The 12,819-nt window shown below is 47.0% G+C and overlaps 1 protein-coding gene across 1 annotated transcript in view; it reads right to left on the bottom strand.

The window, feature by feature from the left end:
- Positions 1 to 216: 216 nt before the first annotated feature.
- The window catches only part of arhgef19 (Rho guanine nucleotide exchange factor (GEF) 19), a 20,097-nt gene continuing 7,494 nt past the window's right edge, over positions 217 to 12,819 (bottom strand). Inside the window, exons 2-16 of the mRNA XM_076277408.1 lie at positions 7,186 to 7,888; positions 6,369 to 6,875; positions 5,942 to 6,074; positions 5,732 to 5,817; positions 5,255 to 5,496; positions 4,922 to 5,082; positions 4,574 to 4,726; positions 4,075 to 4,204; positions 3,731 to 3,805; positions 3,490 to 3,579; positions 3,091 to 3,254; positions 2,802 to 2,960; positions 2,402 to 2,481; positions 2,166 to 2,270; positions 217 to 1,694 (exon numbers count right to left, since the gene is read on the bottom strand). Of these exons, the coding sequence (XP_076133523.1) occupies positions 1,537 to 1,694; positions 2,166 to 2,270; positions 2,402 to 2,481; positions 2,802 to 2,960; positions 3,091 to 3,254; positions 3,490 to 3,579; positions 3,731 to 3,805; positions 4,075 to 4,204; positions 4,574 to 4,726; positions 4,922 to 5,082; positions 5,255 to 5,496; positions 5,732 to 5,817; positions 5,942 to 6,074; positions 6,369 to 6,875; positions 7,186 to 7,867 (2,925 nt within the window). The 5' untranslated portion in view covers positions 7,868 to 7,888 and the 3' untranslated portion in view covers positions 217 to 1,536. The remainder of the gene's footprint in view (positions 1,695 to 2,165; positions 2,271 to 2,401; positions 2,482 to 2,801; positions 2,961 to 3,090; positions 3,255 to 3,489; positions 3,580 to 3,730; positions 3,806 to 4,074; positions 4,205 to 4,573; positions 4,727 to 4,921; positions 5,083 to 5,254; positions 5,497 to 5,731; positions 5,818 to 5,941; positions 6,075 to 6,368; positions 6,876 to 7,185; positions 7,889 to 12,819) is intronic.

Here is a 12,819-nt window from a genome sequence, read left to right as displayed (position 1 = left end):
CAGTCTCAACGTTTTCAGACAGCAATGTCTTGCAGTAGCTGGGTGTTAACTCAGGTGAGCTTAGAAATACGTTTTGAAAGGGAAGAATGGAAAGGTATATTTTTACACCTAAGACCTGCAACAAAATAAGGTGAGTCGTTTCAAGCATAATTTCAGGTGAAAAGGTGACACCTTATCTTGTCTGTCTTTTTGCATATTATTCAACCACCACATTAATTTATTGTATCTGCATTTATTGCAAAGTTTGTATGTGCTATTGATACATGGACACAGCTGAGCATGTAGAATTCATGTCATCGTTAGTTAATAATGGAACACATTCAGCATTTGATCATTTAGTGCTTGACTCCCTTGTCAAAATTACAAAAATATCAGCTTGGCATGGTTGAAACTTTCTTTATTCATAAATAATGGGTATAATTTGACCTGCAACTTAATCGCTATATCTATTATGTAAGTACATCTACAGACTTTAAAGGAACTCATCTCAAATGATGAAAAGCATTTGTGGGAACATTTACAAATATCCATGGTGCAAAAGCAACATGTTAAATTAACAATAATGTGTTGTAAAAAAGAAAACGTGCCATTTTCTTCAACAAAACTTGACACTATGCAGAATACAGGCATTTACCTTAGTGTATCTCTGAGTAGACTATACCATTGTATGACTTCTTAAAGCATCCTAGGAGTGGTCATTTCATGGACTGATCAGGTGGTTTCAGCCTCAGTGTCATACACATTTCTCTACATTAGATCCATCTTGATCAGGTTCTTTTATACTAGAGGTGTGTCATGAAATCTCTTTTGCTTGAGATGCAACAGCCATGCAAGATGAACAACACAGCCTGTGTTTTAAGTAGTGGGGACAGGCATGGCAGAAAAACAAAAGCACCAAGGCCAAAGATCCATGCAACAGCTGCAGAAATACAGTGTGTTCTTCTGCGTACCACATTTCCCTGCAGAAATACAGAGTGTGTTCTGTGTACCACATTTCCCTAAAGCTACACATTAAATGAGTCCTTAATGATTAGATTTTTTTTACATAATAACAGAAAATCAAAGCTATCGTAGGACATGAATGTCTTCCCCGTCTCATACCAGAGTAATATGATTACCAAGCTGATGTCAGGTAACCTGGATAGGCAAAGATTCTTAGCTCCAGTGTCTGCCCCCCAAGGTGTACACCTACCTAAGCGACAGCAACAGCAAGATATTTAATAGTCCTACTGCACCGCATGCAAAAAGAGTGGTTTCCATGGTTTTGCTCGAGCTGATGCAGGAAGTCATTGCTCCCACTAAGTTTCCTCACTGAGTGGACTTCATGTTGTGACTCCATCTTGTTGAATATGAGCTCCTATTGCAAAGGATGGGCCTTTATATGAAGACCTAATTAGTTTGTCTTGGTGTGTGAGTGTGAGAGAGAGAGTGTGTTTGTGTGTTTATCTGTGTGTGTGTGTGTGTGTGTGTGAGAGAGAAGCTAGTCATTGGCAAGGCTGTGGAGGATGAGGTTGAGGGTGTCAATGGGGATCCTTCTCACAGGATTTCCTCCTCCAGTTTCTGGGTGACACACTTGATGCGAATGTTCTCTCGCAGGTTGCGCAAGCGAGCGCTGCGATTTGTGATCTCCTCCACGTAGCTCTTGGGGAACCAGCCCCGCTCACCGTCAGACAGCCTTATTCCCTCCACCCAGCCTGCACACACACGCAAACACACAAACAACCTAAGTCTCAGGAGTCACAGGAAAGTAATAGCCATGAACAGGGTTCCCACAACTCATCATGGAAAACCTGGAAAAAGATGTCATGGAATTGTGAAATCGCATTTTCCAGGCCCAAGTTTTAGAAAAGTCAAGAAATTCCATTTTGTCATACCAGGAAGTAGGAAAGAGATAGCATACTGCATATATAATGTCACACATTTTGTTCACTTCCTTCATAGATATGGAATGGTGGGGGAGAAAGCACATTTTATCCAGTCTCGTTGTTAAAGTCATGATTCATATTCAGCCCCAACCTGGGACATAAAGTAAGCAATTTTGTACTCACTGGCCTTGATAAATCATGCCAATTTTATCCAAGGTCATTGGAATTTGTCAAATGTCAGTGAAAATGGGTGGGAACCCTGCATAAATCTCTAAAGCTTATCAGCCATGCAGTTCTTACCATCACTTGTAATGGTCTTGGCTTGAAGGATGTCAGCCTTCTCCAGTGTTAACTCATCGTGTTCTTGAGCCTGGTAACTCTTTATACACTGAACCTGAGAAATATCTATTATGCGGGAGACAAAAACAGCAAGGAGATATGAATCACTCACATCAAAAGTGTAAGCAGTGTAAGCAGATCTTCATGATGTGAGTAGGTATGTATTTAAAGACTCCTCACAGAAACCGGAAACTCACCATCATTCTCAATGGCCTGTTCGAGGGAGGTCTTTGCTTCAGAAGGAACCATGGCAGAGATCCATCTCTGTTTATTGCTCCTGTGTACATTGAACAAAACGGACAGAAAGTGGTGTAAGTATAATGTGTTGGTGTAGTAGGTTCTCTCATTCCTTCCTCCCTCCATCTCGCTCAGTGTGTCTCTTCCTGCCGCATAGCTTAGCTTAGATGACTACTATCCTGTTGCTAATTTGTCTATCATTGTATAAAGCTCGCCTAAACAATCTGACTAGCCCAAACACATCTTAACCATGTGTATAGAGTTCTCAATGGGCCGACTCCAGACCGAATTTCGTGCCTTCAAATTTTGTAGGCGGGGTAAAATCGTCTAGCTTCAAGGCTACTTGCCGTGGTCACTCACTCAGTGTGGGACTTGAGCAGGATCTGGTGTTTGAGCTGCTGACCGTCGTACAGCTGCAGATAGAAGAGGAAGCCGGTGATGCCCTGCAGTTTCTGACTCAGATCCTTCACTCGCAACTCTGCGATTTTCGCATGGACAAACACCATGAACTTCCAAGTGCTGCAAGGCAAGAGCAGAAAGCACCATCAGTCCTCTGTAATCACGTGTGGCAGAGGTCGAGCGAAAGCTACAGCTCACTGATAGTCTATCTACACAGAACTTCTCCCCCCCTTCATCGTTTTCGACTCACTCCTTCTTCCGGGAGAGCAGAAGGCAGTCGTTGAACAGGTGCAGGTAAACGGGCCGGGTGGGCAGCTTGAACTTTGACCCGGATATACTCATGGTCTGCGTGTCCACCTCCAGCAGTTCACCATGCTTTACCAGCCAGCGAGACTGAGAGATCAAGGGAAAGATCTAGACAAGAGGAAACAGAATGGACAAAAGGACGGTCATACTCATACATGACCCTACAGTATACATACATCTGTCAACCAAGTTATGACTGACCGTAAACACTTTGTTTTTTTTACTGAAACAGCCTCTTTTGCCTTCAAACACACATTACAAATTTTACTCAAGGGGCTGCCTGCCAGTCTCAAGTCTGGATAAATATATTAGACTCTCTGTTAGTTGTGACTTGCTAATATACCTTGCCCTCAAAGTGAATCTTCTTATTGAGATGAATAAGTTCCTCCATCCTCTTCATTGACTGCACACTGGAGTTGCATTCCTTTATGAGCTGTCACAAGAGAGAAATTGTATTTTTATGCGCATAATTCTTTTTTCTGTATCAGTGCAGTTTGGTGCAGAGTGTTCCTATTACCTTCTCATAAACACGAATACGCAAAAAAAGAACAACCAAATATTTTCAGCAGAATTGGCAGTTGTACCTTTTTCAACTCATTAAAGGCCTTCGTGGCTGTGTCCTCATCTCGCGAGCCAGGCGTTGTCCTCTTCAGAATGTTCTGAAGCAAGCTCACAAACAGAATACGTTATTCCGTGCAGATAGATAAGAAAGAAAAAGCCCCATAAATTATTATGCACCACGGTAAAGAAAACAAACCCCCCAGTAACCCCAGCTGTCTCCAAGTGGAAGCTAGTCTAATTGCATAGCGACTATGAAAATTCTCAACGCTTTCTAAGAAGGTACTGTATCATTTTACGGACCGTGATGGAGTCAGGGCAGCGTTGTGCTTGTTATCGGAGAACATGAAAGGCGACGAGTGCCGCATACCTCCACCAGCATTTTGAGCCGGGTGATCCGCTGAAAGGGCAGAATGAGGAAGGAAGCAAGAGGGAGCCGCTGGCAGATGGGGTCCTCTTCCAGGCGGGCCAGGATACCAGGGAATCGCGGGTTCTCTTGCCTAGGGGGCAGAGGAAGGCAAGGAAGAAAGAGTTTGAAAAGATTAGCCTGAGTGAGACAGATAATTGGATAAAATGAATGTTTAAGACTTTCTAGTCAGCATAAGTGGAGAGTGTTTTTCTTTTTCTTTTCTTTTCTTTTTTCTTTTTAAGAGGAGGTTTATTTATGTGCTGCCAGTAAAAAATGGTTCAAGCAAGTGTACTAACTTGCACACGCACATACAAACATTGACACGTGCATACCCAAACACGCCCAACTCCTGTCCTAGTTTTACCTGGCACCAAGCCTCAACAGAAACTGAACCCAAAAAGAAGCTAAAGAGTGACTGAGGTGAACTGACACACACACTAACAAAAGACTGCATTCTCACAGTAACCGCTGATAGGTCTGCTCTTGGTAGGCCTGGTTGGTGACATAGGGGAGGTAGACCTTGCGCAGGGCTGGACAGTGATCCAGGACAATGTCGCATACATCAAAGCGTAGAATGTCCCCCTCTAACCTCTGTTCTAGATCATGCAGGAACCTGTCGTTGGCCAGAAAAAGAATGAGAGTGTGAGAGATAAACAGACAGTTATGAAAGGCAAGAAATTGATAAAGGGAAGCAAGGTGAACACTGTAGCTTAACATAGTTGACATAGTAAATAGCCTTGGTGAAAACATTAACTCCAAATAGACCTTATAAATTATATCCCTGGAAGAAATATGCCTCGTCTCGTACCTCTCGCTGACGTCCTTGACTTCAGGGAGTTTGGAGAAGAGCCACTGCCTGTCCTGCACTCCCAGACACTCAGCCAGCTCCTGGGACATCATGAAGTGGTCCACCACTATGGTCAGACTACGGATGTACGACGCCTCGGACGTCACCAGTTCAAACTTGGCCTGTAAAACAACAACCCATTGCACACATTTCGGAACCCTTGATAGTGCAGCAAAGTTTTCATTAAGGAATCATCATCAGCAGTTTACTTATATGCTTCAGTGACCTAAATGTTGCTAGTTACATACTGCACACCCTATGGCCACTCTTTGGCTCCATAGAGGAGCATCTCACCTCTTGCAGTTTGCGTTCCTCGTTGCTGAAGTTGTCCAGCTGGTCGCTGGTGCGCACGTCCGGAATGTCCTGCCACAGTGAGAACGCCGAGCCCCGGGACGAGCGGAAGGAGCTGGATGGGGACAGGTTGCTAGGAGACGGAGTGTCTCCCATGCGGTACTCCTCAGTGCCAGGCTCCGCCCCTTGCTGTCGCTGGATCTCCCGATTGATGGCCACATCACTGTACTCCTGGTACAGGATGGCTGGCAGAGGAAAGGAAAAGCGAGTGAGAGAAAGAGAGATAGAGAGAGAAAGAGAAAAAGAGAGAGAAGGAAATGAAAGAGAAACAGACATATTGGTAAATAAAATGAGAGAGAGGGAGAGAGAGAAGTAAGAAGACAAGTGAGATAATGTTGTTTTTTTAACAAAGGGGAAAATTCAGTTGATTTCCAGCTGAAAAGACAACCAACTACTATCAAGTGTTTCAAGGAGACTTACAGCTTGGCAGGAAGCGAGACAGGCGGTGGGTGCTACGCATGTTAGCATGGGGATCGCCATCTTCCTCGATGGAGTCTTTCCTCATGCTGAGAGAAGGGAGAGCGCACAGAGAATTAGACAAAAAAAGAAACAGCACAAAATACCGCCTAGTCCTGTCTACACCAAAAACAGAGCTCTGCAGACATGAGGATTAGCAATGACTGCCCTCACCTGTGCTTGCCACTGCGGCGCTGCAGTGGCGGGTTCCAGTCAGCAGAGGGCAGTGTGGGAGTAGAGCCCACTGGGCTGTGGGGCGCGCTGTCTGTGGACCCCCCAGACGCGCGCTGCTTGGAGCTGGGTTTATCTGTAAACAGAGAGAGGACGGAGGCAATGGGGGTCGTAAAAAAGACATTACAAGGGAAAAGAGAGAATGTAGGAAATGTCTCACCCCCGTGTAACATTTAAGTCAGTCAGTGTGATGTCTACTCTGTGGGAAAGAGGTTTCTATTCTGCATGTCAGCCACATACAGTAAGGACTCGGATATTCCTCAGAGAGGCTCAATGACCTATGTGTGAAGCACAGTTATGTGGTGGAGTCCCAGTGACCTCGGTGTCCCAGTGGAGGCAGTAAGGTGGGTAGTGGTGGTGGTGGACTTACAGTCAGCGCTGAGGTAGCCAGCGGGCTGGCGGTCCCGCGAGGCCACGCGGGCGGACAGCGACTTGCCCAGCTTCAGCGTGAAGGAGTTCTTCCTCTGGGACAGCTGGAGCCGGGAGATGAGCTCCGAGGCCGAGAAGCGCCTGCGCTCGGGGTCCGCCACGACCGAAGTCTGAGTGCGAGGGTGAAACAGGAGTGACCCTCCTCCTCCTCCTCCTGATCCAGGGGTCAGCACGGACTCCATGGAGGCCTCCCTCTGGACGGTGTCCACCTCAGGGAGATGCGACGAGGAGGCGGCCAAGGAGAGTGGCGGGGGCGTGGGGGCGCCACTGGACACATCGGTGGAGGAGAGGCCTGAGAGCGGGCGGGAGAGGGTGGACCCGACCGTGCCCAGCTCCTCCTCCAGGAAGGACTCGAAGGAGCCGGGGAAGAGGTAGTCGCACTCCAGCCCTGGGCTGCTCAGAGACTCGTCGCTCAGGCTGTCCCTGGAGTACACGCGCATCTTACGCCCTGTGACAACAACACAGCTCAGTTACCAGACATCTCACACTCACACTACTGACCACAACAGTGGCCCTCCGATATAACAACTATCAGACTATCATTCAATTGAGGAAGGAACACACATGGAATCACTGGACTCGTGGAATCAGTTTACCGTTACCAATTTACCAAATTGACCTTTTTACTGTGAACTTTTGTGAAGTCCATCAGTTGCTGTTCCCATGTGACTGCAAACTGACTTCAGTCAATGAGTAAATATACATTTGACAGGATTGCAGTGGTTATTCTGCAGTAGTGGAGTGAGGTGGACACTTACGGATGGACTTCTCCTTCACGGAGCTCGGAGACAAGCGCCTGTGGGGGCGCCACTGGTCCTGCCCCTCCGAGCCCACGGGAGAGGACGGAGAGCCAGGCTGCTGGGGATCGAACACGTCCCCAGCGCCAGGGTAGGGGTTGAGGGGCAGGAACAGTGTCTTGGGGGCCCGCAGGATTCCCAGCACGGGGCTCTCCGCGTCCGACTTGTCGGCGTGAAGCATTTCCGTGTGGCTGTTTCGAACGTCCAGGCCAGAGTCCGAGCCCTCGTGGTTGGGCTCCGTGTCCGTGGCGGCATCGCCACTGCTGCTGCTGCTGCTGCTCTTGCGGCACAGGCCTGCTGCGGCCGAGCCCTTCGAGTCTCTGTTCGGCGGCCTGGGGCAGGCAACCAAGCGCGACGGCGCGTCCAGCGAGGCCAAGTAGCCATTGGTGTCGGCCGGGGGCAAGTCGATGAAGGCCAGAGTCTCCTGCTGGCACACGGCGATGTGCTGGTGGTGGTGCTGCTGCTGGTGGTGTTGGTGTTGGTGGCGCTGCCGGAGCAGGGGCCTTCCCTCCCGGGGCTCGCTCAAAGCCTGGGGCTCGCCTGAGCCCGGGATCCACATGTCGGGGCTCTCTCGGCGGCAGTGGAAGGCGTGGAGGTGAGGCTGGAAGTCAGGCAGAGGGGAGAATCCATACCCAGGGTGCATGGCTGAGACACTGCATGGGAGCTGCACGTGAGGAGGGAGGGACAGACACGTGTGACCCACACAAGCAGCACAAACGGCTCCAGATATATCTAACAAGGTCTGGGTTTAACCACAAGATGCAGCTCAACTTTTTTTTTTTCTTACAGTGAGTTTGTCACACAGTAAATGACATTAGTAAAATCAGCCGGCATAAATAGCATTACGTCCAGAAATAGAAGGTGAATCTCAACAGGCATACTGTGTTCATGAAATAGCAAATCAGTTTATTAGTCCCTTATCTTGACTGTACTTGTTTACTTTAGAGACTGGTAACCTTGAACTGCCTCATATCAAGGTTTTGAAATAAACCTTATCTAAGCTCTTTGTTCACTTTTCACAGTACCAATCGCGTCCAGCCCCAGCCTTGGAATGTGTTCAGGAAATCCTTGATTGGCAAACTTACGACTATGGTGCAAGTCTCTCCACCTCCAACACACACACACACACACACATACACACACACACACACACACACACACACCGCTCTACTCTGCTCTGCTTCAGGTAGGGCGCTGCCATGGCTGCTGATCCATGTCTTCCGCTGTGTCTCTAATTAGAGAGCCCAGGCTGCCGGGCGGTAGCCCCTGTACTTATCCCCCGTCATGTGCAGATGGCACAGGGGCAGCACCTCCTCCAACACTGGAGCATTGCTCCACAGCGCTAACTATTACATTAGCACACTCTATTATGGCTTATCTAACACTGTCTCTCAATACAGTGATGTGGGTGTTGCTCTGAAGAGCCAGTAATGGGCACTGGCGCTTTGAGAGTGCACTCCATAAAAAAGGTGAAGCTGTAAAACGAATCAAAGTGTCTCATTGTCCGTCACACTTCTCATTCTTTTTTGAGTGGGCATTTTTGGATTGAAGGACACCCGGAAAGGTTGATAATAAAAGATTTGAAGGTCATGTCTCTCTCTTTTTTTCTTTCTCTTTCACTCCCTCTCTCTGTCTCTCTCTCTGTCGGTCTCGTTGATTGTGTCTTTTTGTCTGCGCCTCTGTCATCTCTTATCTCTTTCCCACACTGGCGAGCAGTGACTTTATTTACCAGAAAACAAACTGGGTCAGTAGTAGTGCCGGCCGACTTCAGAGCCCGGTCTTGTGAGGACTGCGACTCCCAGAGAGGCAGCTCAAATATAACCTTTGACCTTAGCCCAGGGACTGAGTTATTACTGCAGAACAGGTCAGGAGACAGTTGGAGGCACTGACCCGTACACCATTCGCCAACTGACCCATAAAAAGAGGGCCACTTTTCTGACAATCAAAGCGGGAGGGGTTGTGCTTAATACCTCTAGCTCAGTGAAACTCTATTGTTAAACCAGTTGACCAACTGGAAATAATAGTCTGAGCATTTTTGTTCCGGTTGCTATATATATTTTTCCACTTGGAACTTGTCGAGGAGCTTGTAGAGCTGGAAAGAAGAGGGAAAAAACCTCTTTCGGTGTCTCCCTCTCTCTTGTTCTTCTTCCTCCTCCTCCCTCCATGCCTGCCTCTTCCCTCTCTCTTTCTCCACCCCCTCCTTCCCTCCTTCCCTCGCTCCCTCCCTGAGCACAGGTATGTGCGGTGCACAGGTACTTCCCTGCTTCTCTGCCGCTCAGATTCCCGGCTCCGACACTGGAACTCGCAGCTGCACACCCAACACTGCCACACAACGAGCTACCAACCCTGTGAACTCCAAATCAGAGACTTTATCCTACGCTAAGATAAATAAACATGCAGACTCCACCACACCCCCTCATACACATACACACACACACATACACACACACACACACAAATACACAGTAATGCAAGTCCCTTCCACTACACAACACACACACATACACACATACACCCACTTACACAAACACATAAGTGCAGTCCCCTTTCCCTACACACACACACACACGCACACACACACACACAAATGGTTACCTGTTCCCTGCTCCAAACAAAGGATCTATTTATCCCTCCAGCTGGGGCAGGCTGCCGGGAGCACAAGAGATTTGAGAGGGTGTGGGAACGGTTTGAGATCCCTCACACACACACACACACACACACACACACACACACACACACACACACACACACACACACACACACACACACACACACACACACACACACACACACACACACACACACACACACACACACACAAACGCACACACTCAGGAGCACACACACTCAAAAAGCATAATCTTCTTCTAAATGAGTGTGTGTGCGCTCGAGAAGCTCGACAGTGAAAGACTTTGACCATGGCCGTTGCCAAGTAAGAGTGGTACAAAGTGAAGGATTTGCCCAACTAAATAGGTCACCTTGGCTGATACTCACTCACTCACTCTGGAAGAAACTGGAGCCCTGCCTGACAGCCCACTGGGTTAATGTCACCCACTATAGTACACTGTCTCATGGACTCAACTCTGTCAGGCAATACCAGAGAAAACTAGTGATTTTATTAGTAGCCAAATGTAATTACTGACTGACATTCACTGAAAAATAAAATTGCTAGAAATTGTAATTACTGAATGTAATTGAAAGCAATTCAATTTACTTTGCAATAATGTTTACTACTTCAAAACACAAAACTTTCTACTATTATATATCCTGACCCAATGGTCCTCTCAAGGTCTAATCAGGAATACTTTCCCACGTGCTTCACCATACACAATAAAAAACTCAGAACATCAGAGCATATTATTTGCTTCTTGTTTGAGGGTGTTATTTATGTATGTTTGGGACTTGGCCGCACGTGGATTCCCTGTAATTTGGGCAGACTTCTGTAAGTCACTGTGTCTGTATGCTAAATGAATAGGGGGGAGAAGAATCCCTTTTATGAGAACAAAGATTAAAGAAGAGTTTGCCTCGACCTGACAAGCCACAAAAGCCCACAGAGACAAGCAGGAGTTTTGACAATCCAGCCATAAAAATACACAGCTTAACTTCCTCTGTGCTGGCTGTGCTTGTCAGAGAATACTATAAAAATGGACATCCCACAAGGCCACAATCCTAAGGTCTGAATGACAAGCACACCCTGAGATGCCCAAATCAAAACCAGGAATGTGTGATCCATGCAACCAAATGAATCAGCTGTTGTTCAGTTCTCTGCAGGATAAAAAGGTAAATGTATATGAATTATACTTTGGTGGGAAAACATAACCCCCCATGATATATACATTTTACCACCCCAACTATAAACAAGACATTTTCAGGCGCAAACACTGATGTTTTTTCCTTTTCAAACCTGGAAGAGGTCTGAAGAAACTTGCTTTTCGTGTCCCACCACCCCCTCTTATTCCGCTCCGTGGCCCTGGTCCAGGCTGGGAAGCCCCTTTGGGTGTGTGTAGGTGTTTGAGGAGCGGGGCCTGACAGTGTGGTGTGAGCCGCTTCTGTTTGTGTGTTAGATTGCAGCAAGCGGGAGATGACACGCCACCTCTAATTGGCCCTTCATGAGGCATGGCCTGGCCTCTGATACCTCCTACCATCTGGTCTCCACAGAGAGAGAGGGAGAGAGAGAAAGAGAGAGAGAATGTCAGCATATGGATGGGGCAGAGGCCATCAGCAGCTTGAGGGATACTAACAGATCAACAGACCAGCTCTTTGTTTGTTTGGTTGGTGCTTATTTTGATGTAGTTTTAATGTTGTTTCTGCTTTAGTTCAACCATTTTAAATTAGTGTTTGTATATTGGCATCTTGTCCATTGACAGCAACATTTCATACCAAGACACATCTGCTGCATTCTTAGAGAGTGATAGAATGAGAGAAGGAGTAAGGGAGTGAGACAGACAGAGAGAGAGAGAGAGAGAGAGAGAGTGCTTAGAGTGTCATTGCTACAATCAATCTGACCAACTAAGGGATTGATTGATCGCAGATAGTTATACATTTCAACCATTTTAAATTAGTGTTTGTATATTGTCATCTATTGCTTTGACAGCAACATTTCATACCAAAACACGTATGCTGCATTCTTAGAGAGTGATAGAATGAGAGAAGAGAGAGATAGAGAGAGAGAGGGAAAGAGAGAGAAAGAGAAGAGAGAGACTGGTTGACTGGAGACCGGATTCTCCTGTGAGGTCCATCCTGATTAAGCTGAGGTGATGAGAGAGATGGACCGCAGTGTCCAGGAATGAGCCATAATCTCTTGGCTAGTTCCTTGTTTGGACTGAAAGGAACCAATGATGTGCAACCATGGACAAAAAAATGCAAAACATGCAGCTGAATCACTAACCCTCTTGGCCTTTTAAACTGTTCCTTTTTCCTTGTACAATAAAATTGATTGTGACTAATCTGTTTATGTTCAAACAGAGCACAATCTGAGCTACTCTTGAGCGTAAAATCTATTAATTAGCCATTAATTATAACTAATGGAGAATAGTGAATGTTATCATTTCAACCTGCTGCAGTGTTGTCCTAATCTATAACAAGAGACAAAGGTCATCCATCATGCAGTGTGTGTGTGTGTGTGTGTGTGTGTGTGTGTGTGAACAGGCTTCTTTTTTGTGTGTCGAGCTCACTTCATCTGTTCCCACTGGAAGAACACTGCAGCACAGGTGAGCTTCCCAGCAGCACCTGGAAGTAAATCTCCTCATGTTTACACTTGGTCGGGGTCCTAATCTTGCTTAAGGCCCCGGGCCCTTCCTCCCACTCCCGTCTCTGCACCAGCAGGCAGCAAACAGACAATGAAAAGCCGGTTTAATCTGACACACAGAAAAGCACTGACATACAGTACACGCACCACCAGTGCGCACAAAAAGGCTCTTCATGTAGTAGTTGGCACAAAGAGAATGGGGCCTGGCTGCCCTAGCTGTGCTGAAGAAACCCAGTCCAGGGTCTCGGGTTTGCTGTGTGTACGAAGTCACACACACACACATACACACACACACACACAGTATGTACAGTCCCAAAACTGGAGCTATCTCACATGTAAACACTAAG

The sequence above is a fragment of the Alosa pseudoharengus genome, unplaced genomic scaffold (genome assembly GCF_046254945.1).
Source record: "Alosa pseudoharengus isolate Yale_2024_CS ecotype anadromous, Long Island Sound unplaced genomic scaffold, YU_APseudo_1.1 YU_APseudo_1.1_scf_9, whole genome shotgun sequence".
Lineage (NCBI taxonomy): Eukaryota > Metazoa > Chordata > Actinopteri > Clupeiformes > Clupeidae > Alosa > Alosa pseudoharengus.
The sequence above is the reverse complement of the archived record's forward strand: the minus strand, read 5'-3'. Positions and strand labels throughout refer to the sequence as shown.